Source organism: Rana temporaria, chromosome 3, assembly GCF_905171775.1.
Source record: "Rana temporaria chromosome 3, aRanTem1.1, whole genome shotgun sequence".
NCBI classification, from domain to species: domain Eukaryota; kingdom Metazoa; phylum Chordata; class Amphibia; order Anura; family Ranidae; genus Rana; species Rana temporaria.
In genome coordinates, this window is record NC_053491.1 from 208,658,559 (window position 1) to 208,684,245 (window position 25,687).

Genomic DNA, 25,687 nt, shown 5'->3' on the forward strand with positions numbered 1-25,687 from the left:
AGTGGTATGTGTACACATCCTGTAGCCATTTTGTGGGTATGCCACCATGTAAGCTGATGTAGATTTGGACACAGGAGCATACACTCCATAGCAAAACATACTTCTTTGTAAATCCACTGTGTGCATGCCACAACCTCTGTGTGAGAATAAAATTTGTCCTTATATGACTGATGCACGTGTATAATGCCCCGTACACACCATCACTTTATGTGATGAAAAAAAAACGACGTTTTTAAAAACGTCACTTTAATTGACCGTGTGTGGGGGAAAACGTCATTTTATGTCTTGTAAAAAACGACCAAAAAAAATTGAAGCATGCTTCAATTTTATGTGTCGTTTTTCAAAACGTCGTTTTTTACTTCACAGAAATTGACTGTGTGTAGCAAAAAACGTTGTTTAAAAAGACGTTTTTACACCCGCGCATGCCCAGAAGCGAGCTTCAATGGAAAAAGTGGTGAGAACGTAACCTCGCTTTGCTAGAACATTGTGAGAAAAACGATGGTGTGTAGGCAACTTCGTCTTTGAAAATTTAAGTTTCAAAAACGTCATTTTTTACTTCACAGAAAATGTCGTTTTTTTTCATCACATAAAGTGATGGTGTGTATGCGGCATAAGAAATAGTAAATCAAGTCCGCTATGCAAATCTGGCTTTTAAGAAATACTCACTCTGCTTTGGTATATGGCTCCTCTATGAAGAATTGCAAGGTAAGTGGGAGGCCAAGACAATTTAATTTTGATCTCTGGTAGTAAAATATTCTCATACCTTCCTAAAATAACCAGGCAACTTTTTAGCACACGATCACCTTAAGAACAGCACAATGTACAGTAAGCATAAGTACTGCATTCCCTTCCACTGCCTATATAGCATTATCCCTAATTTGGGTATTTTAAATCCAGTTAGAGATGTCAATATAAAAAGAAACACGTGAATGTTAAAGAAAGATATTCTGGATTTCTGGATTTTGAAATAAAACGTACCTTGCTCTATTGTTCAATCAAATAAATGCAACCAGCAAGAAACTTAAAGGGGTTGTAAAGATACAATTTTTTTCCCTAAATAGCTTCCTTTACCTTAGTGCAGTCCTTCTTCACTTACCTCATCCTTCGATTTTGCATTTAAATGTCCTTATTTCTTCTGAGAAATCCTCACTTCCTGTTCTTCTGTCTGTAACTACACACAGTAATGCAAGGATTTCTCCCTGTTGTGGAGTGTCGTTCTCACCCCCTCCCTTGGACTACAGGAGAGTCAGGATGCCCACCAACACACAGCTCCTTTCTCTATCTTCAACGTAGAGAGTGTCCCGACTCTCCTGTAGTCCAAGGGAGGGGGCAAGCACGACATTCCACACCAGGGAGAAAGCCTTGCATTACTCTGTGGAGCTACAGACAGAAGAACAGGAAGTGAGGATTTCTCAAAAGAAACACCTTTTTACAACACCTTTAAAATTAGTTACTAAATCGTAATGAAGAAAAGCCTAATTATTCATTTTAAAGTTACTTACTCCGTGGCATTACAGACCATTCAAGAGCCTTGGCCTCCCAATACTCAATACTCCTTAAATTCACAAATAATAAAAACAAATATAGTTCTAATAAACTTATTTTTTTTTACTAAAATATATATACTTTATTTTTCTAAAAGTAAAAAAAAAAAAAAAAAAAAAAGAATTTAAAAAAATACACAAATTAGAAAAATGTGTTCCCTTTCACAATCATTCTTTACAGCACATGTAAAGGTCAGTAAATCTACAAAGTTGCTTTATACAATAAGGAGCTGCTTTCAACATTCACTAACATATGTAAACTTTGCAAGTTTACAAGACTCTCAAAAGAAAATTAAATATTGTATTTATTGGCGTATAACACTCACTTTTCTACCCTGAAAAAAGAGGGTAAAAACTGTGCCTGCGTGTTATACGCAGGGGGCCGTGGAAAGTTTTTTTCCTGAAACGTCCTTCTTATGCCGCGTACACACCATCACTTTATGTGATGAAAAAAAACAACGTTTTTAAAAACGTCACTTTAAATGACTGTGTGTGGGGGAAAACGTTGTTTTATGTCTTGTGAAAAACGACAAAAAAAAATTGAAGCATGCTTCAATTTTATGTGTCGTTTTTCAAAACGTTGTTTTTTACTTCACAGAAATTGACCGTGTGTAGCAAAAAACGACGTTTAAAACGACGTTTTTACACCCACGCATGCCCAGAAGCTAGTTATGAAGCGAGTTTCAATGGAAAGAAGTGGTGAATGTAACCTCGCTTTGCTAGAGCATTGTGAAAAAACGATGGTGTGTAGGCAACGTCGTTTTTGAAAATTTAAGTTTCAAAAACGTTGTTTTTTATTTCACAGAAAATTTCGTTTTTTTTCATCACATAAAGTGATGGTGTGTATGCGTGTTATACGCCGATAAATACGGTAATCAAATATCATTTTTACCTGGATTTAAGTGGAATGAAAAATATTTTATAAAACAGATTTGTGAATTCAATTTTTTTTTTAATTTTTAATCTGTATTGGAAAATGAATGACCCAACTGCAGTGCATACATCTTTCTAGCCTATATTAGGAAAATGTTAGAGAGACAGATGAGAAATACAGATTTACTAAACACCAAAAACTTCAGATTTGATGTGCACATTCAGATGCACGCATATGCCTTTTAAAGTGCTTGTAAAGGCTTCAGGTTTTTTACCTAAATGCATTCTCTGCATTAGGGTATGAAACCTTTTATGTGCAGCCCCCCTAAATACTTACCTGAACCCGATCTCAATCCCGCACTGCACTTTCTCTCCCTACTCACTGTACTAAGTAAGAGCACCTGCTGCTGTCAATCAAATCCAGTCACAAGGAAGCAGCGCAAGTTGCACTGTGTGTGTAATAGACAATAGACACAGAGCGCAGCTTGGGATTGAGCCAGCACATGTGACACCATAGGAAGTTTCAAATCCATCTATAGGTAAAGAAAACAATCGCTGCTTCCCCAAGGGAATGGTAGGGTCCACAGAGTTCATTGCTAGACTGAAATGTATTAGTACAAACAGATGCACAAAGTAGAAAGGCATCAAGATAAGGAGCCTTGACTTGTTTCACACACAACATGCTTAGGTATAAGGGCATACTAATAAACTTCAGTGAGCAGCATAGACTCTACTCCTTTCAACTGTAGATCTCATTATAAAAACATGTACAACCAGAGCTTTTTTTCTCAGAAAATAGGTGCAGGAACTCAACCACCACCCTGTTCAGATTTCACAAACAGTAGAAGGGTCTTAAAGGGGAATTAAATACCAGACTTGCATTACATACAGAATGCAGAGTTCAGGTGGTTACACACAGAGTGCAGAGCTGTCACTTGTAAACACAGAAACCAGACTTCTGTGTTTACAAGTGATTGTGGTGAGCAGGCACCAAAGGGTCTGAGCCAGAGGTGGTGGAACTGAGTTCCCCCAAGTTCCCCCTGAAAAAAAGCCCTGTGTACAAGTAAAAGAAAAGCAACTACCTCAATATTACGACACCTTTCTGCTGAAAAAAGTAATGGTAATAAAAAGAACACACTAGCTCACACCATGAACATATCTTACTAATGGTCGCTGCAACATCTTGGTGTGTCACTGGGAAATGCTTACAAAGTCCCTAGATCTGGTGGCTGTGTTAGTTTCCTTTATAAACTTTTTTTTCCCTTTTCTCACAGGTAATCTAACAAGTAACACACTTCCTGTACCTTGGTGGCAAGATAAAAAAAAGTTTTTGCTTTCACCTCACAGTAAATAACAAGGAAACCGCGGGATCAGTAGGTATTTTTCTTACTTTCTGAAAATGTTTTTAGCCTGAAAGATAATGCAGCTACCACAGCTAAGGACTGGCAAGTTATAGATTATATTTTTGTTCTTGGGTTTAGTTATCATTTTAGAAGAAAAATCTCTGGCTCCCCAAGTTCCTCCTATTTAAAAAAAAAAAAAAAATGTACTGTTAAAGATTAGATTTTACCAAATAAAATGACATATAAAAGGTTTAGAGCAAGACTGCTGCATTGGAAATGAATGGGAAATGTGTATATCATCCCATGAGCAAAGGCTTAAGTTTCGTACACACGACCGAGGAACTCGACGGGCGAAACACATCGTTTTCCTCGTCGAGTTCCTTGTTAGGCTGTCGAGGAACTCGACAAGGCAAGTTTCTCTATTCCCGTCGAGGAAAAAGAAGACATGCTCTCTTTTTGGCTTGTCGAGTTCCTCGACAGTTTCCTTGTCTAAAAATGTACACACGACCGGTTTCCTCAGGGAAAAAAAAACCGAGCAAGTTTCTTGCTGTTTTTTGCCGAGAAACTCGGTCGTGTGTACGAGGCCTTATATTGCCTACTTTATGTTCAACTGATTTTTTATAGTTTTTTTGATCTGATGTGCAAACTGATAAATTAGGAGAACTCAATATTTGTCAGGGGCTTTTCTACAAAATAAATAAAAGCTATCATGGATGGGACTATCTTGTATAGCACTGCCTCTCCTAGAAGTGTATGTATCACATTGTACTCAAAAAAGACAAACCATGAAATAAAAAAGACTGGCCAGGCAAAACCAAGAGGAACTAGAATATCCTCTATACCCAAATGAAACAGTTTAATATATCAAAAACATTTTGATTTTGTAACACAATATAGTAAACTTAGTGAATTAGCTCTGAAAGAGAATTGATCCATGTAATTTTATGTTAATTATTTTAGCAATTAAAAGTATTTATATTGTTATGCTTTTTTGTACAACTTTAAAGGCTACCATAAGCTTTAGCCAACTCAACAAATATTCACAACCAGTTGCTCTGCAATGAAGACAGATCTCACTTTAAGTGCCTTTCTGTTATCTGGGCTAATACAAGCATTTCCTAATCCCTTTGCAGGTTCCTTTTTTATTCCACATCATCATTTCCCTTTTTTAATTAAACATGGAACAACTACTTTGCCAAAGCAGAAGACTCTTCTAGCAAAAGACTCTCCCAGCAGCAATTAGGGAATCCAATGCTTGCAGGAAGCTTTGCTCACAGCTCCTCTGTTCCCTGCAGGTCCAATTGTATAATCTAGTGTTATGTCAAAAGTCTGTAGTCCTTTATTGTCACGTTTTTGATGTCTTTAGACCTTGTTTCTCCATGATATTCCACAGTTTGCGAAGATTGGACTGGGTGATAACATCATCTGGTTTGAACTGAAGTGCTCGGAGGTAGTTGGCTTCTGCCTCTTCCAATTTGCCATTGAGATGAAGAATAGCTCCCAGATTCATCAAGGCAGCAGGATACTAGTTAAAAAAGAAAAAAGCATTACTTTGGTAAATGTGTTAATAAATGCGGCTGTGACATCATTAAGGCATTCTGTCCAACAATTGAAAGCTTAAGTTGCCCATACAAGACCAAAAGATAACATTGTTCCATTTTCCAAAAATGTCAGCAACAATAATAATACAAAAGTCAACGACAGCTTTTCAAAAGCTAAGCATCTGCAGGTGCATGATCTCCTATATTCCCCCCTGTAAACTTATCAGGAAGGTAGTGTGCAGTAGCAATAAGCACCAAGCTCATCATATTTTACTTTCACTGATATACAGGATACTTTTCTAATACAGCCAAACAAAATTAAGAGTTCTCACTCTCACTGAAGTGCTCAGTTATCAAATTATATTTTTAAACCAGAGAGACATTGAAGACTGTCAAGATTTAGTATCATGGTAACCTAACAGGCAGATAAGCCACATCCGAGGTTGCATTTGTTTAAAGAAACAGAGTAACAAAGCAAAATACCTGTATGATTAGGTGCTGAGAGAATCAGCCATTCCTGACTTGTGTGCCACATGTAGGGCAGTGAATTATTTATGAACAAAGTATCAATCAAATAAAACCAGTGTATATAGGTTTAAAAATGATAAGACAGCGCTATGCAAAAATATGTAGATAAAAGGTGTTGGAAAGAAAGTCCATAAATCAGTGAATCAGAAATAAAGTTCAACTTCTGTTGAAGTTCTGAGTGACGAAACGCGTCAGGGCGTGGCTACGACGGCGTATCCAGGAAGTTTTGAAGAGTGCGTTCCACCGCTGCACCTTCCCTATCAGACCAGGCATTTTCAGCAGCGTGCATCCAGCACAAGCGCGACCCCCTGTGTGTGGAGGAGAGCGGTGAAGTTGACTCTTGATTTTTATGCTCATTTACAAGTATATACACTGTACGTAGATAGGAAGCGGGGTGTGTTATCATACGGGATTTTACTTGATTAAAGCGATATTACACTATTTTGGTGCCATCTGTTTTCTTCCATGAACCCCTGCTTGGAGTTGTTTTAAAATCCTTTGCTGCTTCTGGAATGATGTTGGAGGTCCAATCATGATGATTTGTGTCAAGGCTATTTTATATTGATCTTCTGGTGAGTTTAAACCCCAGAGGGGAAGTGTGTCCCATGTTTGGTGATAATTGGAAATCGGTGGAGGGTTCACTACCATTCCTTGAAGAAACATTTCAATCAGCACCTTGAACTTTATTTCTGATTCACTGATTTATGGACTTTCTTTCCAACACCTTTTATCTACATATTTTTGCATAGCGCTGTCTTATCATTTTTAAACCTATATACACTGGTTTTATTTGATTGATACTTTGTTCATATTTTTAGATGTTTTATCTATTTTAGATAGCTGCTGCAATATATATATTACTTCTGGTTTTTAACAGAGATTTATTTCTGTTGAATTTTTATATATATATATTTTAACCTTATACTTGATCTTATCCTGTACATTCGAGTTGATAGCTTGTCCTTAGCGCCGGGAAGTGCAATACGTAGGTTCCCTTTGAGCAGTTTTTTTGCACTCATCATTTTTTAGTGAATTATTTAGCTTCACAACTTAAGAACAAGCAGCCTATTGCAATCTAAACAGATAAAATGTTCTGCATTGTGACCGTTTGCACGTTAAGGGCTGAACTTAAAGAATCAAGAAAAACAATTGCTTAGCAGCTTAAAAATAAATCCCCATTGCCAATCGTATCCTGTACAATGAATTAAATTCAATGTGTTCAAGTGACTCTCAAGCAAAGGTTAATGTTACCAAGCAACTAAAAATCACATACTGTATTTATTAGACCCTTAAATTACAACAGATTTTTTTTTATCTACAGAAACAGGTTTTAATAAGACTGGGAAAAATAGAAGGTAAATATTCGTTAGAAATCATATTGTTCCAAGATAGTCAGAGTGTTACCCAACCAACACCCCAGAAAACATCTATGTACTAAAAAGTAGCCATTAAAGTAGGAAGATCCATAATCAAAATATACCCGTTAAGTAATATCACAAGTTGCTTAGCCATCAGTAAGATGGAAAGTAAACCAGCCTGATGTTTGGCAAGTCATTTTCTTAGACACTATCCATGGTGCACCAACCCCTGGGGCTATAGGTGAAATCATATTTTCAACCAAGTGAGAAGCAGAGCATTGCTTTCAATAGTCACAGGGCTGCTTCAATTTATGCCATTTCGAAAGCAACTACTTGATTATTTAATCAGTTCTTGTTTTATAATAGCTATGATATATACACTAGTTTCTGTGGAACATTCTCAGTTGTCCTCTCTTTGGTATGTGGTTCTACATTTTACTGATTCTCCTTCCACTATCCAACAGGCTGGAGGGGGTCTAGGATAGTTCAGAGGATGTTGATTAAATAAAGCTGACCATCAGACTGAGGACATCCAGTCGCAAAATAAAAGTCAGGGAAAATCTCTAGATTGCAGAGAATATGTTGGCTTGACCTCCTAAAGTACTTGTTTACCTTCCATTGATGTTTTGCTGCCTGGGGTTACCTGAGTGGAGATTTGAGCTATCGCCAGTGGATCTGGCTACTGATTGAGCACTTTTAGATCACCCTCAGTAAGGGTGGTTCGCTGGCCTTCTGGCAAGCCTCCTGTGTGATTATACCTTTGGGTGTCAAGTTTGCTATCCTCAGATTTCCTCTTCACTCAGCACGGAACTCTGTTGGGACTTTCCTATATGGACAGTTTTTAACCAATTTATTTGTTTATATTCTTAAAGAATTATTTATATAAGTTAATTTATCACAGTGATTTATGCGGTTCACCAATTGATTTGTTCGTTCATATATGCTATTATGTATAGCACTGCACTTTCTTTTTGTATATTATCACATGCCTAGTATCAAGGTTATAGTGTTCAGCTGGTAAATATCATAGAGTCCAAGCACAGATAAATGTTTTCCTTTTTGCATATGTATGAGTAATAGCAATGATCACTACTGCAACTCAGACTCAACTTAAAGTACCTCATGATGCTCAAATTATATACAAAAAAACATGTATATCACTTTTTGATAGAGGCAAAGTAATGTGACAACATCATACCAGAGGAGATACATGGCCCCAGATTTTATACTAGGAATATGGCGGGGGGCAAAATTACACACTCCTGTTGGCTGCAGCCACTAGGAGTGTGTGTAAATCTGAATGCCAACTGCCATATGGAAGCAGCCCGGCAGGGTTGTAGCCTCTGGTTTGCTCATGCACACCCATTAGTAGACCCACAAGGTGCCACCAGGTAGAAGGGAGGGAGACCAGTGAAGAACCATTCACTGGTCTGACCTTACTTCCATCCAGCAAAAGAGAATGCAGGCGCACACATGACACTAGCCTAGTAATAAATCATGCCATATGGGAGGAGACTAGCTTTAGCCAATCTTTACATAAGTTATTGCTAGGTTAACAATCTGTGTGGGTCCATTCTCTTTTGCTGGATTGAAGTACTATTAAGCTTGATGGGCTCAACTTTAACGCAGTGGTACTTTTTTAGTGTTTTGGATTTGCCAGGTGGTATGTACACAGTGGCTTAGAGCGATACTTTCTTAATGGCCTCCCATTCCTGTTACTGACCCAGAAATTATGTGTAAAACATCACATTGGGGTCCCTGTGTCACTGCATTCACTTCATCGGAGGACAGGTGAGACATCAGAGGTATTTTAGCTTATTAATGATTAACGCTTAACTGATAACCTGTAGGCTTTTAAAGTGTTGCCTATGGAAAATATAGGGTACTAAAGTTTGCTGGCATTTCATGGGCGCATGCAATTTTAGGGTTTTACATGTTGGGTATCTATTTGTTTAAATTTTAGAAAACAATTGGGTAATTTAGTGTGTTCGAGTGCCCTAGAATTAACTTTAGTGTATTTTTTACTGAAATTTGTGTCTCAAACTGTTGCACTATTATTGTATGACATAAAAATTGGAACCACCAATATTTTATTCTCTATGGTGTTTTCTTTCCGAAAATATACACTGTTTTAAGAGGTTTATGTAATCTTGAGGACTAAAACTATTTTTTTAAACACACTGTATGTGCAAAACAAAAAAACACAAAATGGCTCTGGCATCGAAAGGATTAAAAGAAACCTACAAGGGTGTTGGGTCAGTTTTATTTCAGATGTTTTATTCTACATGTTTTGTCTTTTTCTAAACTGTTTTATATTATATATGCATAATCTTGGTTTTACAATATTTATTATATAATTATATATTTACAATCTTTCACAAAGGATTCTCAAAGCCATATAGGAAAGCAAAAGAGAACACAGCAACCACTTGCTGTGAAGCTTTGCTTCATTAAATCTGATGCCGAATTATCTAATAAGGAAGAAGCCACAGCTGTGAAAACTCTCTCCAGTTGTACAATATTCAAAATAGCTGAATGGGCAAAAAGGAGATTATGTTATTAATCATAATGACAAGAATTTGAATACATGTACAAAGCAACTACTCATTTTATTTCCAAAATGGCAGCACTGTGGGCCTATTTGGTGTGGCATAGGCTTTCCTATACTTTACACTAACTACATATACTCTACTCTTTTTGCAGGTATAAACATGCAGTGAACAAAATTTATAATCTTTGCAGCACAGCAAGCCAGTGCAAACCAGGAACAATAATACATTATGTGAGGCAGATATACTATATCAGGGATATGGAAATTGCGGAAATTCAGCTGTTACAGAACTACAAGTCCTATGAGGCATAGCAAGACTCTGACAGCCACAGGCATGACACCCAGAGGCAGAGGCATGATGGTACTTGTAGTTTTGCAACAGCTGAAGGTCTGCTAATTGCAAATCCCTGTACTATATGATCGCATTTTAATTCAAAAATTCTGCTTGAAGTAAAAAAACGATTTCACCAACATTATCAAATCTGCCAATATTGTCTGTCCTCGATTGCAGTTTGGCATACCAAATGATCACAATCTTTAGCAGTTGCTTTCATGTAAGGCACGTGATTTTGCTAATATTTAAGTTCCTCTATCCCGAACAATTTAGTTTTTGCTGCAGAAATCTATTGATATTAGTGGATATCCAAAAGCAGTATCACTGCAACAAAAAAGGGGGAGGAAAAAATTAAATAAAAACTTACTGTATGATGGACTTTGTGGCCCAGATTCTCAAAGGGCTTACGACGGCGCAACGCCATGTACGCCGTCGTAAGTCCTAATCTGGGCCATCGTATCTATGCGACTGAATCTTAGAATCAGTTAAGCATAGATATCCATTAGATCCGACAGCCGTAAGGCTCTTACGCCGTCGAATCTTAAATGCAATTTTTTTTTTGTCCGCTAGGTGTCGCCTCTGTAGTTTTCCCCGTCGAGTATGCAAATTAGCTAGATACGCGAATTCCCGAACGTACGCGTGGCCGACGCAGTAAAGTTACGACGTTTACGTTAGGCTTGTCCCGGCGTAAAGTTGCCCCTGGGTATATGAGGCGCAATCAATGTTAAGTATGGTCGTCGTTCCCGCGTTGAAATTTAAAAATTTACGTCGTTTGCGTAAGTCGTCCGTGAATGGGGCTGGACGCCATTTACGTTCACGTCGAAACCAATGACGTAATTGCGACGTCATTTGGAGCAATGTACCCTGGGATATTTTTCGGACGGCGCATGCGCAGCACGTTCGGCACGGGAACGTGCTTAATTTAAATGCTATACGCCCCCTACCCGCCTAATTTGAATTAGGCGGGCTTGCGCCGGGTGATTTACGCCGCCGCAACTTTACAGGCAAGTGCTTTGTGAATAAAGCACTTGCCTGGAAAACTTGCAGCGGCGTAACGTAAAGAAGATATGTTACGCCCGCACAGTTTTGCGCGATTCTACGAGAAACTGCCCCTAGGATTCTAAACTGTGGTTTAGTCTGAGTGACAAAACTTGATAAGTATGACAGGCTTAAGAGGATTTCCTCATTTATAAGTAAAATAAAAAATATATAACATTGTACTAATTAAGTCACTATCAGAATTCACTTAAGAGCTTCTCCTAAGAAATGCAAGCAAATGTCTATTTCCTTAAAGACAGAGCAATAAAATAAATAAAAACTATAGTGCATTGAAAAAAAAGCACTGGTAACACGATAACGTTCATCATGCAGCTGCTAAATGGATCTAGAATTTTCCAACATGTCCCTTTGACAGCAGTCACATAAGTAGTCATTTGTACTTAAACTTTACTACTTCTGTCCCTGCTGAATTTCAGTGTACAGCCAGCTTTACTCAGTCTGCCAAGCCATGTCATGTCAGATCTTGCAAGTTCTCCAATAGGACAAAAGCCACGGGGTGCCAATGCACATCTTAATAGTCAATGTATTCTTTGCTCCATAAGACACATTTTTTCCCCCCAAAATATGGGGGAATATGTCCCTGCGTCTTATGTATACCAACCAGGCCACCCCCCGTCACTGCCATGTCACAAGAGCGGGCGGCCATCTCTCACGAGCCTGGCGATCTCCTGATCTCGAGAGCCTGTCTCGCACAGGAGACAGAGGAGCCCCGCGGCAGAATGGAGTACGGCGGCTCCTGCTGCTCTGCCTTCTATCTGAGTGACAGGTGGATGTAATGACATTCTCGCCAGTCACAGGTCAGGCTGCATTTAATGGGACTGGTAAGGCTGCATTTAATTGGCACTGGTCAAGCTGCATTTCATGGGACTGGTATGGCTGCATTTAATTGCCACTGGTCAGGCTGAATTTTTAATGGGCACAGATCAGGCTGCATTTAATGGGACTGGTAAGGCTGCATTTCATGGGCACTGGTAAATATTTTAGTACACCATTTGGTTTTCCTCCTCTAAAACCTAGGTGCGTCTTATGGTCAGGTGCCCACTTATGGAGCGAAAAACATGGTAACCTGCAAAAAAAACTGAATAGGGAGCTGCCATTGCTGTGTTATTTTTTAAAGTGCAGGCTTGGGGCTGTTACTTTGTTGTTGTTTTTTTTCCAACAAGATCATAGTCTTGTAGAGCAGGCTGAAATGCAGAAGCCATTCTTAGTTTTTAAATTCATGCAATTATTGTTCAATAATGTTCTGTGAAAATGGCTGCCTATGATGTCATCTATTGTATTCTCTAGGTCAGGGGTCTCCAAACCTTCTAAACAAAAGGGCCAGTTTATTGTCCATCAGACTTTAGGGAGGCTGGACCCAGGCCAGTAGGTGTAGAAAATGGTTCAGTGTCAGTGGGAGTAGACAGATGGTTTGGTGGTCAGTGGGAGTAAAAAAATTACAAAGCACCTGTGGTCATTAGGAGGAGGAATAGCACTCCATCATTGATGTCAGTGGAAAAAATGGTTTCCCTATATTGGTGTTGGTGTCAGTGGGAGGAATAGTACCCCATTATTGATGTCAATGGGAGAAATGGTGCTTCACCGTTGGTGTCATTAGAAGGAATGGTACCCCATTGTTGGTGTCAGCGGAAACAATAGTGCCTCCTAGATGAAGGCAAGAAAATTGCCATGTCTGACCTGCGGGCTGCAGTTTGGAGACAGCACATCCAAGAATTATTTTCTTGGTAAAAGATTTTGTTAAATATATGTTACAGAATTAAACATTTCACATGAAAAGATAAAGTTTCATTTTTTAAGCTTAGGAGTTCTTATCCCTTTGTAAGAATGACACTGTGTCCATCCTGCAATTACTGGTTTAAGATGGATTTAACACATCAAAGTAAACAGCAGACTTTCACAGAGTCATATTTACATGCAATTTGAGACACTTTACAGTAAAATGAACTAATTTATATCTTACCATGGCCTGAAGCCATTGTCATACAATAAATGTTCAAAGAGCTAGTACAGTCTCTGAAATTCACATCTTTAATTTGATCTGAAATTTACAGGAGCCATGGGAGTTCACCGGGAGGCTAATAACATCAGGCACAAATATATTTAATTGAAGTTTTATTTTTATTTGGAACTATATCAGGATTGCCTAAAGCATGTACAGTCAATGGAAAAAAAAATTGCTAGAGTGTTTATATATTTGCAAAGATGTAATGCAGGTATGGGCCTCTTAAGCCCTGTACACACGATCAGTTTGTCTGATGAAAACGGACCAATGGACCATTTTCATCGGATGAACCAATCGTGTGTGGGCCCCATCGTTTTTATTTTTTTCATCGGTGAAAAAAAAAAAGAACCGGTTTAACATTTTTCCTATGGTTAAAAAACCGATAGACAAAAACGATCGTCTGTGGGGAAGTCCATCGGTCAAAAATCCATGCATGCTCAGAATCAAGTCGACGCATGCTCGGAAGCGTTGAACTTTTTCTAAGCACGTCGTAGTGTTTTACGTCACCGCGTTGGACGCGATCGGATTTTTAACTGATGGTGTGTAGGCAAGACTGATGAAAGTCAGCTAAATTGGATATCTGATGAAAAAATCCATCGGATTAGATTCCATCAGATATCCGATCGTGTGTACAGGGCTTTATACTCTCTCTCTCTCTTATGTTGTTTACCTACAGAACACAACATTTTTTCCCCAATAAACTCATTTGGAAGGTAGTCCAGGGACAATTACACAAAAGATCATCATGCTTTGCCTATAGTGATAGGTATAAGCCACCTAATTCAATCCAAAAATATTGAGCTTTCAGTCTAAGGTATTCAGCTACCAGACAATGAATAATCAGCGATCTAAAGATAAATAAACAAGTTAGAACTAACAGTTGTTAGAAACCTTTATTTTCCCTGTTGAACAAGTGAAAATAAGGTCATGCTGTGAAAACATGTTTGGTTGAAGAAAAATAAATAAATGCACAAATAAATAAATAAAATACAGTTAATTTTATATTTAAAAAAAATGTTGGTCCTTTCTTGACCCTCAAAGTAATTAAAAGAATACTATTCCTCATTCTGCACCATAAGCTATACCTCTGTTTACATGTTTGCGGAAGGGCTTCACAAGTAGAGCAGTGCCACTAATGTATTAATCCCTCAGGGCTTAGCAGCACAAATTATATTTTATACAAAAAAATAGCAATAAATCTGAATTACTATTCAACGAGCGACTTCTTACTTTTATAAAAGCTCTTGCTGAAGGAAAATACATGATTAACCTCAAGGCCATAGATATAGAAGGGGTTTCTGATACATAATTTACTTTATGTCCCCTTACAATGAAACTGCAAGGATTTCAGCAAACTACCAGGCAGATTCTAATCTTTTTATGTTATAAAGATACTGAGCTATGCTATGTCAATGCACGTGTTATAAAGTGAGTGCCAAGAAAGTGGGTCTAATAACTGGAACTACATGATCAGTCCTAGAGTTACGCCTCACCCTTACCACATCATCATCATCATCTGCCATGGCTTTGTGGTCAATTTTACTCAAAGCTCCACCCCCAGCTTGTCACTTTCATCCACAACACCCCCATCTTCTATCATGGTTCTGTGGCCAAAGTGACCCACAACACTGCCTGTACCCACATCAATCCTATCGGCTCCCCCTACCCCTCAACACCTTCTGTCTCTGACTACACTATACCTTACCCCTGCATCCACAAAACCACCCATATTCTGCCAATACTTGAGGCCATCCTTAACCACACCACTGCCCTAAACTGTCAACATTTTCCCACAACATCCTTAGTGAATACATATCCTATACTGAAACATCCTAGGACCACCCATTCCCTTAACACTATCTCCATCTGGCTACACTTACCTGTGGGTAGACTACCTGTATCTGGCCACTCTAGGCTCAACTGCATCTACAACACTGCTCCATTTGCCACCCTCACCAACCATACCACCCTTGTGTCTGACCACTCTATGGCTACTTGTAGCTCCATCACCATCCCCACCAGGCAACCCACAAAAGCCCTACCCACAATACTGCCCTCATCTGGTCACCTTATCCACCACACCACTTTCAGTGTAATCACTCTCCCAACACCTAGTTTTCTTGGTGTGTCAAACACCAATTAACTCAGTGGTTCGGTGTGTAAGGTAAGAGCTCTGGAAAAGCCAGGTTGTGAGGCCTAAAACCTCCAATGCAGAAGCAATATAATCTATTATTATTCTACTAATGGTATATTTCAAAGCTTTTTTGTTAGTTATCATATTTTGCAAGTTAGACAGTCGTCCTGCTCATGTTCCAGTGTGTGTGTGACTCAATTGGCTACCAAGATATCCTGCATGCAGCGAGTTCATAGAATCAAACTCATCAGTAGGTCTGTACTACTCCTCATACATCTCCTAACACACAGTTTTTTGGTGGGAAAAAACAACTCCGCATATGCCATGTTGCAAGTTCGAATCTGGGAGGCAGCCTAAAACATTAAATGCAAAATAGCTTGCAATAGATATGAGTCGTCATAGGGTGATCAGATACAGGTGGTGGTATGGGCAAGACTGTAAAAATGGGGGTGATTGGGAACAAGTGATGTTGTGGGCAAGAGCGGATATAAAGTGATGGCAGAGAATAATCATGTTTTAGATACAGATGGCCACAGGTATAAAAAGTGAATGGGGTGTGATGTTGTTGGTAAGAGGAGCCGTAGCGTCATGACAAGAATGGTCATGGTGTGTGTCCAAGTGGCGAGAGGATGGGGAGTGATGTTGTGGGTAAGGGGTGGCCATGGGGTACGTGACAATTGCACTGTCACGTACCTGTGGCAGTTACGACAGTTACAACCTGTGGCAAAGTGTGTAAGATGACGGCTCTACAAGCTTCAAATTGTGCATTTTAATCATGGATGCAGCACTGCCTTAATGCAGAGACAGAAGACATACGCATCTGCTGCTTTCACACAAAAATGTAAACTACATCCTTTAGGTATAAGTGGTTAAAAAAAGTTTTACAGCAGTGACATGTCTGCATTGATCTAGAAATCTATACCAAAGTGTACTTCTGATATTTGTATTAATCTCCAGGCTTGCCGTGAATCAAACAGCTAGTTAACAGCTCTCAGGTCATCTTGTGAGACATGCAGCACCCATCTGAAGAAAAACCCAATGACAGTTAACCTAACAACATGGTGGGAGATGCCTTTAGGAAAGTTCTGCCTACAAAAATGATTTTAACTTTAGGTAGGATAAAAAATGTTTTTGTGTAAATATAAATAAATTATTGCAAACCCAGAAAAGCAATTTTAAAACAACATGACAAAATGGCTTGATTAATAACTAAATGCTGTCATTTGCTAATCAATATAAAAACATTTGGAAATGTATATTACTGGTACTTAAAACAAATTTCATAAGCTGAATATCTTCTTGAACCGATTTTGCCCCACCCCTTTCCAAACAAAAATATACTGGCCTGAGGCTTAATATCTAAAACTTCTAAATTTAGATCAATTACATGTTCTTGCCTTAAAGAATGTTAGCCGGATTCACAGAGAGCGGCGTATCTCTGTGCGGGCGTAGCGCATCTCATATGCGCTACGCCGATGTAACATAGCTCTCTATGCAAGTACAGTATTCGCACTTGCTCCCTAAGTTACGGCGGCGTAGCGTAAATGGGCCGGCGTAAGCCTGCCTAATTCAAATTAGAAAGGTAGTGGGCGTGTTGTATTAAATTTATCCATGACCCCATGTAAATGAATTCCCGAACGGCGCATGCGCGCGTATGCTCAGAATCACATTGAATTTACGCCCTAAGATATGACGGCTCAATGGCAATGACGTGAACGTAACCTACGCCCAGCCCCATTCACGTACGACTTATGTAAACAATGTAAAATCCGAAGACTGCTCAATCCTCCATATCTTAACGCATTTTAATACTGAATCCTTTTAGACTTTAATCCAAAGGAGTGTTGTGTAGTCAGAGAACTGCTTAGCAAAATGGAGCACAGTTATCAGGTTACATAACTGCATAAATACCAAACTGTGTGAAAATAGGATATCCGCAATCACTTAGGAAATGGAAAACAAATAGTCAGCTCTCTTTTTTTGACAAATGATGGAAAATCCCAAGCTGATGATTTGTGATACAATCTTTTTATGTCCTTTCCATAATTTTTTTTCCCCGACCATCCTTTCTGAAATGCAGTTGAAGTGGAATTTTGCAATTACTGCTAATTTCCATTGACGTTCACCTCATTGTGGTCAGACCCGTACAGTGAATGTGAACCCTAATTTCTGTTTACATAAAGGCAATCTGTCTAAATGACTGTAAATTGATCACAAAGAATCCTGGTGTAGTGATTGCAAAAGAGGAAGTCGTCTTATACTTGAGAGGTTTTCAATTAAACTAGTGACTCCCTGCGGAATTGTTTTGTCAAAAGAATTATATTCCCATATGAGGAAAATTGGTTCTTTTTTCCAAGCAGAATATTGACTAATTGCTAAAGAACTTAAACAAATACATGTGGGATTTTATGTAGGAAATTCTAGGAAAACTGTCATATTAATTCAATTTAGTTTCACACACAACTTGCATCCACAGAGGAAAGTTCATGTGAAATGATCATACTATGCATTCTAATTGAAAGAAATACTATAACCTTTGTAGCATAACAAAGTAATCACTACCAACATACTTTAAATTTGTTAATGACACTATTGGTTCCCTCTCTAGCTTGCTCAACTGGTCAGACTGGTTTATAAAAACAGGAGCCAAGAAAAGGGGAGCAAATGTGCAGCATAGCAACAAGCTTTCTCCAGAGGATAGAATGCTAAATCTAGCTGGTTGCGAAGAGCATCAGCTTCACTTTTACTCTAGATGTTTGTGCCATCTCTTTTAATGATGAGAGGTCAGATTCCAGGGACCAATAAAGAAAATGCATCTTTTTTTATATGTTTTTTTAGATACAGTTGTAAGACAGATCAGGTGAAAATGAAACTGTGGCACATACATCACAGTACAAACCTTTACTTGTCTACCAGGAGTAAAGAAAGCATGATGTACTGAGTATAGGAGAGCACATCACTAATATTCATTCATTTAGTGAATGGTATAGCGTATTGATGAGCAAAATGGGCAAAGTTCAGTTTGCTGTACAGTTGTCGAAGTTCGCAAATACTGAACATAGAGCCAAACCCCATTGAAGTCAATAGAAGCTGAAACTTAATTTGTTTCTGGTCTTGTTCAAGGTTTTAAACACTGTATAGTTGGGAGAATGTGTTTTAATGCAATTTAAAGAGCAACATCAAAAATACAAATCCTTTCAAAAACATAATACTATGACTTGGGGACGCCTTAAACCTGCATGTGAAGTTGCAGATGCAGGACAATGTATTCTTCCCGTCCAGTCCTGGTGGCACTTTAACTAGGTTATTACCTAGGGGGCAGGATGTATTTTCCAAACATGTGAATACTGTAATTGGCTGTCACAGTCGTAACATGAGCAGAAGCCAATCCTCCTGACCAGTGACTTTGTTTACCAACAGCAGCCATGGATTTGTCATTTAACGGCAGTATCACTACCAATGCTACACTCCCTTCCATTCTCTTTGTAAAAAAAAAAAAACAGAATAGCGATCCTGGGTGATGTAATTGACATAATGTGGTCATGACCATACTTGGATCCCTGCAGGTTTGTTTACATACAAAAGCCAGTGGATCGTCTGCCTTTTGTGATGGGAGTAGCAGTGGGGCAGCATCGACGGTCAGCGGGTCACCAGTAACCTGTGGATAGTGACAAATGATTGCTAATCGATGCAAGCTGTTTGCATTCAAGGGTGATCTTCTGTCCCTAAAACAATAGTTATCACTTTGATTACAAACACTGGCAGATAGTTGGGACTGTTGACAGCCTGTTTTTTTTTAAGAGTTACAGTAGAAGCAGCAAAAGGGTTAATTCAAACTTAGGCAACATCTCACTTTTTCTTAGAGCACTTTTACACTGAGGTGCTTTTCAGGCGATTTTATGCTAAAAACAGCGCCTAAACAGCTCACGAAAACTTATTTCCATTGAAATCAATGAATGCTTTCACACTGGGGAAGTGTGCTGGCAGGGCTGTGAAAAACTCCCGTCTCCATTGAAATGAATGGAAAGCTCTTCAAAAGCGCCTGAAAAGCATTTCAAACGCACTCAGTGTTTTCCCTGGCAGTTTAGAAGCGCCTCAGTGTGAAAGTGGCCTTACAGAAGCACATACCACTCTCCATACCCTACTAAAAGACTTTGAACTCTACCAATTCATATCTAATTTCAAAATAAACGTTGACAATCACATGCATGAACGTAACCTTTCCCTCAACTGTCGTTGCCCAATGAAAAAAACAACAACTTTCCATTCAAATGGCAAACCGACTCGATAACATATCTAGGTATCCAACTACCCACACGCCTCTCTGATTTATTCTCTAAAAACTTTCTACCCATTTTGAAAAATGTGACAGAGGATCTACGTAGATGGAATAACCCGACCTTTTCATGATCTGGACGTGCGGTCATACTAAAAATGTATGTCCTACCTAGCTTATTATATGTCTTACAGACAATGGCAATTAAAACACCTACTACATTTTACATCATCTCAAAAAATTATGTGTAGCCTTCCTATGGTGCCAAGGCAATCCACGTATAAGTTATGAACAGCTGACCCTTCGGAAACATAAGGGAGGTATTGGGTTACCAGACCACTACCCGGCATGCCACTTATCTATGATTGTAGACTAGTCTGTTCATCACCAAATCAAAAACTGGGTTCAGCTCAAAGAATAATTTTCTCCATTACGCCTCAGCTTCCATGGTTACAAACCCAACACATTCCACCTAGCCTGAGAAACCACCCTCTCAAACACAACTCTCGTATGTTTCCGAGAGGCATGCAAAAAATTCAGACTTCAACACTAGGCCCCCTAACACCAATGCAGTTATACCCGGAATTCCCACCCGGAATGTCCAATGACTTTCTTTTAGGTCTGGAGCCCAGTACTACCACCTTTTTACACCTTTTAATTTTTTCAGAATGGTACGCTGCTTACACAAGACAAACTAATGCTTCATTTATCCAACACACAGTCTACAACTGCACCATTTCCTACGCTCCCTAGACCACACATTTGCAATATCTCGACCATTAACCCCATTTGAACACTTATGCTCCGCAAACTCGCCACAACATGTATTTTCCACAACGCACAGCTTGCCATTTCACAACATACTTTCTAATGATGGGAAAACCTGTAAAACCTGGGAACAAGACTTGCAACTTGCCCTAACACCCGAACAATGGGAACGTCTTTATGGCAATGCTCACAGGGGTTCAGGTAATGTTACAACACAGGAAAACAATTACAAAATTATACCACGGTGGTATCAAACACCAACCCTACTCCACAAATTCAATCCATACCTTTCTAACCTCTGTTGGCACTGCCAGAAAGGCGTGGGCTCACTCCCTCATATTTGGTGAAACTGCTCACTAATCCAAACTTTCTGGAAAGAAGTTCACACCACAATATCACAGGTGACAGCTTATACGTTGGATTTCACTGCAGCACAGTTTCTCCTTCATCACACCTCTATTCCCCACAATATGGGTTCTCCCATATAACCAAAATTGAAGAAATTGAAGAACTCATTTGCATTGCGAACAGCTGCCCATCCAAACTCACATCAACTTGAGCATGCTGGATACACTTTTGAACCACGGAGACCTTCCGTTGCCTAGTAGACCCCTCTATGACAAGGGATACCCCTGATACTTCTGGTGAGACCCCACCTTCCCTGTTCCTACCAAAACCCCATCCGTCTCTCCTCCTGCCCTCTTTTTCTCTCCGCTCCATACATGATGCCCTCTTTCCCCTTGATTCCTTTTTACTTACTTACCACCATTCCGCCATCCCCCCATTTTGTCTCCAATGTTATGTTACCTTACAAAGCATCACACATTAGATGCTGGATTACACACTTAATGTAACTTGTTCTATTATGTATGTAATAATAGTAATTACTGCTAACCATAAGCCGTAGACTTTTTCTGTAAATTGTATACTGAACACCATATATAACTGTTGTACTTTCAGATAGGACTTTTGAATCTCTATTATGTAATTGACATATGGCTAACTTCTCTACGGGAATAACAAAAATTTTGATAAAATGCTTTTTGGGGAAAAAAACAATCAAACTTAGGCAGCTAAAACTAAGCATATGCTGAATGCATAAGCACTGGTTGCTGTCAGTGAAAACATGTCTAAATGATCAATAGATCAAGCAATGCAAACAGCTGAAGTTATATGCACATCTCAACTTTTACTGTAAAGGTTCACAACAATTTTAGATTCCATTTAAAGATGAACTAAACTTTCTCAATTAGCAATAACTTTTTTTAATCCTTATGCTGCTTTTTAGTTGTATCCTGTATCTGGCCTAGGCCATAATGATGTCATACATCTCAAGAGTCTTCAAGGGCATTTGTTTCTTTCATCTTGAGGAGGTGAGGAGGGGCTTTCTCAGATAAGCACACCCTCCTGCTTACATGCCTGAGCTAAACATGGCTTCCAGGAAGTAAATGCTACATGAATAGCAAGGCCATGGCAAGAAATGCTAGGAAGATGCTTTTCAAAGTGATTTTGCAAAACAATAAAACATATTGACATGAATGAATAGGTGTGTTTGCTTTGTATATTAACAATTTAATAGCATTTCTGGCTTGTGATTCTCAGTTAAGTTCCACTTCAGCTGTCAATATATTTGATCCACTGACCATTTTGACATGCAGTTTTTACAGCAGAAAATATAGTTTATGCATTTTCATAATTTGCTCAGTTTTAATTGCTGCTTTGTGACAGCTTAACAATGATAACCAATGCCATCTAGTTTATTTTCCCAATGGAGAGAATGCAAAAATTACACAAGGTTCTGAATTTTTAAAAACTCTGCATAGGTGTGCGGTCATCATGTAAATTCATTCTGCGCAAATTCAACAAAATTTACTGTTTCCAGGCTATATTGGCAGCAATTGAAATGTGGGATTTCGCTGAGGAGCATACTTGTTGCCTATGATAGTCAGTGCCACAAAGCAGTATAATCACTAGTTGGTGCCATCATAGAATATAAGTATGCTCCTAAGTGCTATTTAGTGGTCATAATGCAGTATTCTGGATTCAACCATTCAAACTGCAGATAATATAGCCTGGAAACATTCAATATTGCCCACATTTACACAGAACAATTGTACATGTGATTTCAAAGGCTGTGCACATTTTTTTATATTTTTTAAACACAAACCATAGATTAGAACACATATTTTGTCTGATCAAATCAATTTCAAAACAATTAAATGACAACTATACAGACATCCCAAGTCTGCCGCGAGCTGTGGGAAGTCTCCTGCATTTCTGCAGTGGCTCCCACACACCCGCAAGCACCTCACGATATCAAGGGAATTATCGGTGCAGCCTGGGACAGCTGTGAACACTGATCTCCCTGTATAGATTTTTAGCTGACAGCCGCTTCTCCTTCTCTCTCTCCTGGAACTGTGAGCTAAAAATCGATACAGGGAGACCTGGGTAAACAGCTGTTCCCTGCTGCACCAACCATTCCCTGCTGCTCCCTGTGTGTTGCTTTCCTGCTCCTCTGATCCCCTGTCCTTCTCCCCCACTCCCTGTTCTGTTCTGCTCCCCTCTGTGTCCTCCCCCTGTCCTGCGCCTCTGATCCTCTGCTCCCTGTCCTGCGCCTCTGATCCTCTGCTCCTCCGCCCCCCTCATTCCCCACAGTCAGCTTCCTTGCTCTCCTCTCCTGCCAACTGAGGGTGATCTGTCAGGATGGAGAGCGGAGAAAGGGGCTGGGTAAATCTGTCATTTACTGACCCCTTCCTTGTCTGAATTGTATGAATTCTTTACAAATTGTCTGAATTGGACACAGTGAGCAAGATCGCTCCTGTATCCTGTGATAACTAAGCAGAGTAAACTGTGTTTTACTCTGCTTCAGTTTATGAACAAACAGGAGCCGCAGTCTCCAGAGAAAGACTGGGGAATCTGTCTCCTCAGTCCTTTCTCTGTCTTAAAGGGAAGATGTCAGGGGCCTGTTTAGACACCTGATCTCTCACCAAAGCCCTCAAAAAATATAAAGAAAAAAAAATTAAAGTGTAAAAAAAAAGAAGAAAATTGCTGACACCACTCCCCCCTACCAACACTGTCTATTGCCTCAACCCCCAACCCCAAAAAGAACTGTGACATTTTTTTTAAAACAAATTTAATTGTAAAAAAAAAAATCAATACAAAAAAATAAAAACCTACATTCCACCCCCCCCCACCTCCTTCCCCAAAAGCACTGTGAAAAAATACTGAAAAGGTGATTTAAAAGAAAAATTGGTCGCAGGGGGGTATGTGGGAATTTTCCATCTCCCTGAAATTAGTTTTTGCAGGTTGGGATGTCTGACTATATAGAACATGTGACAAATAATTAAAGCACATGAACTCATAGATTAACAGAACAGGAAAACTATAACATTTAAAATACCAGTCCACTTCAATATAATATTACGGAGGAAATACAGTGTTAAATTTAGAACACAAGCCCTTCTCATGCATACATAAAACATTTCTATCTGCTAACCAAAAAAAAAACTTGTCAGGCATTCGAAAGATCTTGTAAAGGCTTTGTCACTGAAGGACACAATTCTTATTTATGCCTATATCCATTAGTCAATCACTTTAAGGGGATGATGGCTAGGCAATGTTGTGTGCACAACCAATCTCTATTATGGGAGAGGACTGGGAAGCCACATTTAGTACCCCGATAGTGACTTGACAGGTAAGAAAAACAATTACAATCAGTCTAATTTGGGACTCAATTAAAATAATACAGTGGCAGACAAGAACAACAAATTAAGTATTAATTACTACACAAACATTATGGATTTTAGCAATGTACACATAAAATAAGCAGCTCTTACTATAGTAATTAATTAAATTATGTTGATAAAAACAATCTTTATACATTACATGGCAACAACAGGCTACAATAATTGCCCTACGTATATACATTAGTGCAACAGCCATTATTATTAAATCAGCAAGCAGGTCACTTAGAAGGGATTAAGTGCCTTTTTTATGCTGTGAAAACTCTGAGTCGTATGAAACCCCTTAATTATCTCATAAGCATGTGCTAACCCGGGCTTAATTTAAATGGGTATACAGCCTTGGCTGCTGTTCTGCTACACCACTAATCACTTAGAAAGGATTGAAGAGGCTGTTTCTTTTAAGCCATTACCACCACCACACACTCTCCATTAGTAGGACATTAAGTCAAACTTTATTTTTCTGTGTGTAGAATTTCCATTATATTGTTCCCAAACATTCACTGAACACCTTGGCAAAACTGATGGTGGAGTAAACACATAGGTGCAATATGTTTATGCTGTCAAAAACAGTATTTCATTGCTGCCATCTGCTTCTCAACCTGTGCTGAAAAACCCAACAACTACTGCCTCTATAATATGTATTGATGCAGACCAGTGGCGGCCCGTCCATAGGGGTGCCCGGGCGCCGCCCCCCATCCCCCAGTCAGTAAAAAAAAAAAAAAAAAAATGTTTTTAAACCTGTCCCTTTAAAAAAAAAAAAATCCAAAAAAGGGCCACATATGTGCACTGTGTCCGCGCGCCGGACGCCGGGCACAGTGCAGAAAGAGTAGCGCCATGTCTGTGCAATCACGGGATTGCAGACGCGGCGCTACATTGGAAGCCAAAATATCCCTTTGTGGCGTTCTCCATCGCGCCACTTGCTTCCGGCGCGATGGACATTATGGTTATCGCCAAGCGGGTGCACCCGCTTTCATTGTGCACCCGCTCGTCTCTGTGCTCGTTCCGACGTCACTGGCAAAACAGGAAGTGACGTCGGGACTGCTTGAGCTCAGTGCGCCCGACCGAGGAGAGGAGCAGGTAAGCTGAGCTATGCCTGCCTGCCTGCCAGACATCTCGTATGCAACAAAAAAACACCAGCGTCTGTGCCAGCACCCCACCCCCGCTTATTCAAATAAGTTTTTAGCTAATATTCGGCGGACCCAAACACCCCCCCCCCCCCGCTTATTTAAAAAAAAACGTTTTTGCATGAAATACTGGCATCCAACCTCCACCCCCCCCCCTGCTTAATCCAATTTATTTTTTTAAATATTCAGTGAAAATAATGCCAGGCAACAACCGCCGCTATTTGTGCTGTAATAAAAAACGTTTTTTTCAATCACCCCCCCCGGATTATTAAAAAAAACTTTTTTTATCAATTATTTACCCATTTATTAACAACACTTATTTTCTATGTAAAAAATAATTACAGCACAAATAGCGGCCGGTAACACTACCCCACCAGACCACCCCCCCCCCCAGTTATTAAAAAAAAAACGCTGTCAACACCACACCACCCCCCGCTTGCAAATTGTGCTGCGACTTGGGACTGGAAAGTGGCAGTCCAAGTTGGACCCGATGATTTCCAATGAGAACT

The 25,687-nt window shown here is 39.3% G+C and overlaps 1 protein-coding gene across 1 annotated transcript in view; it reads right to left on the reverse strand.

The window, feature by feature from the left end:
- Nucleotides 1-4,592: 4,592 nt before the first annotated feature.
- The window catches only part of TMTC2 (transmembrane O-mannosyltransferase targeting cadherins 2), a 357,678-nt gene continuing 336,583 nt past the window's right edge, over nt 4,593-25,687 (reverse strand). Inside the window, exon 12 of the mRNA XM_040344182.1 lies at nt 4,593-5,285. Coding sequence (XP_040200116.1) covers nt 5,106-5,285 — 180 coding nt within the window. The 3' untranslated portion in view covers nt 4,593-5,105. The remainder of the gene's footprint in view (nt 5,286-25,687) is intronic.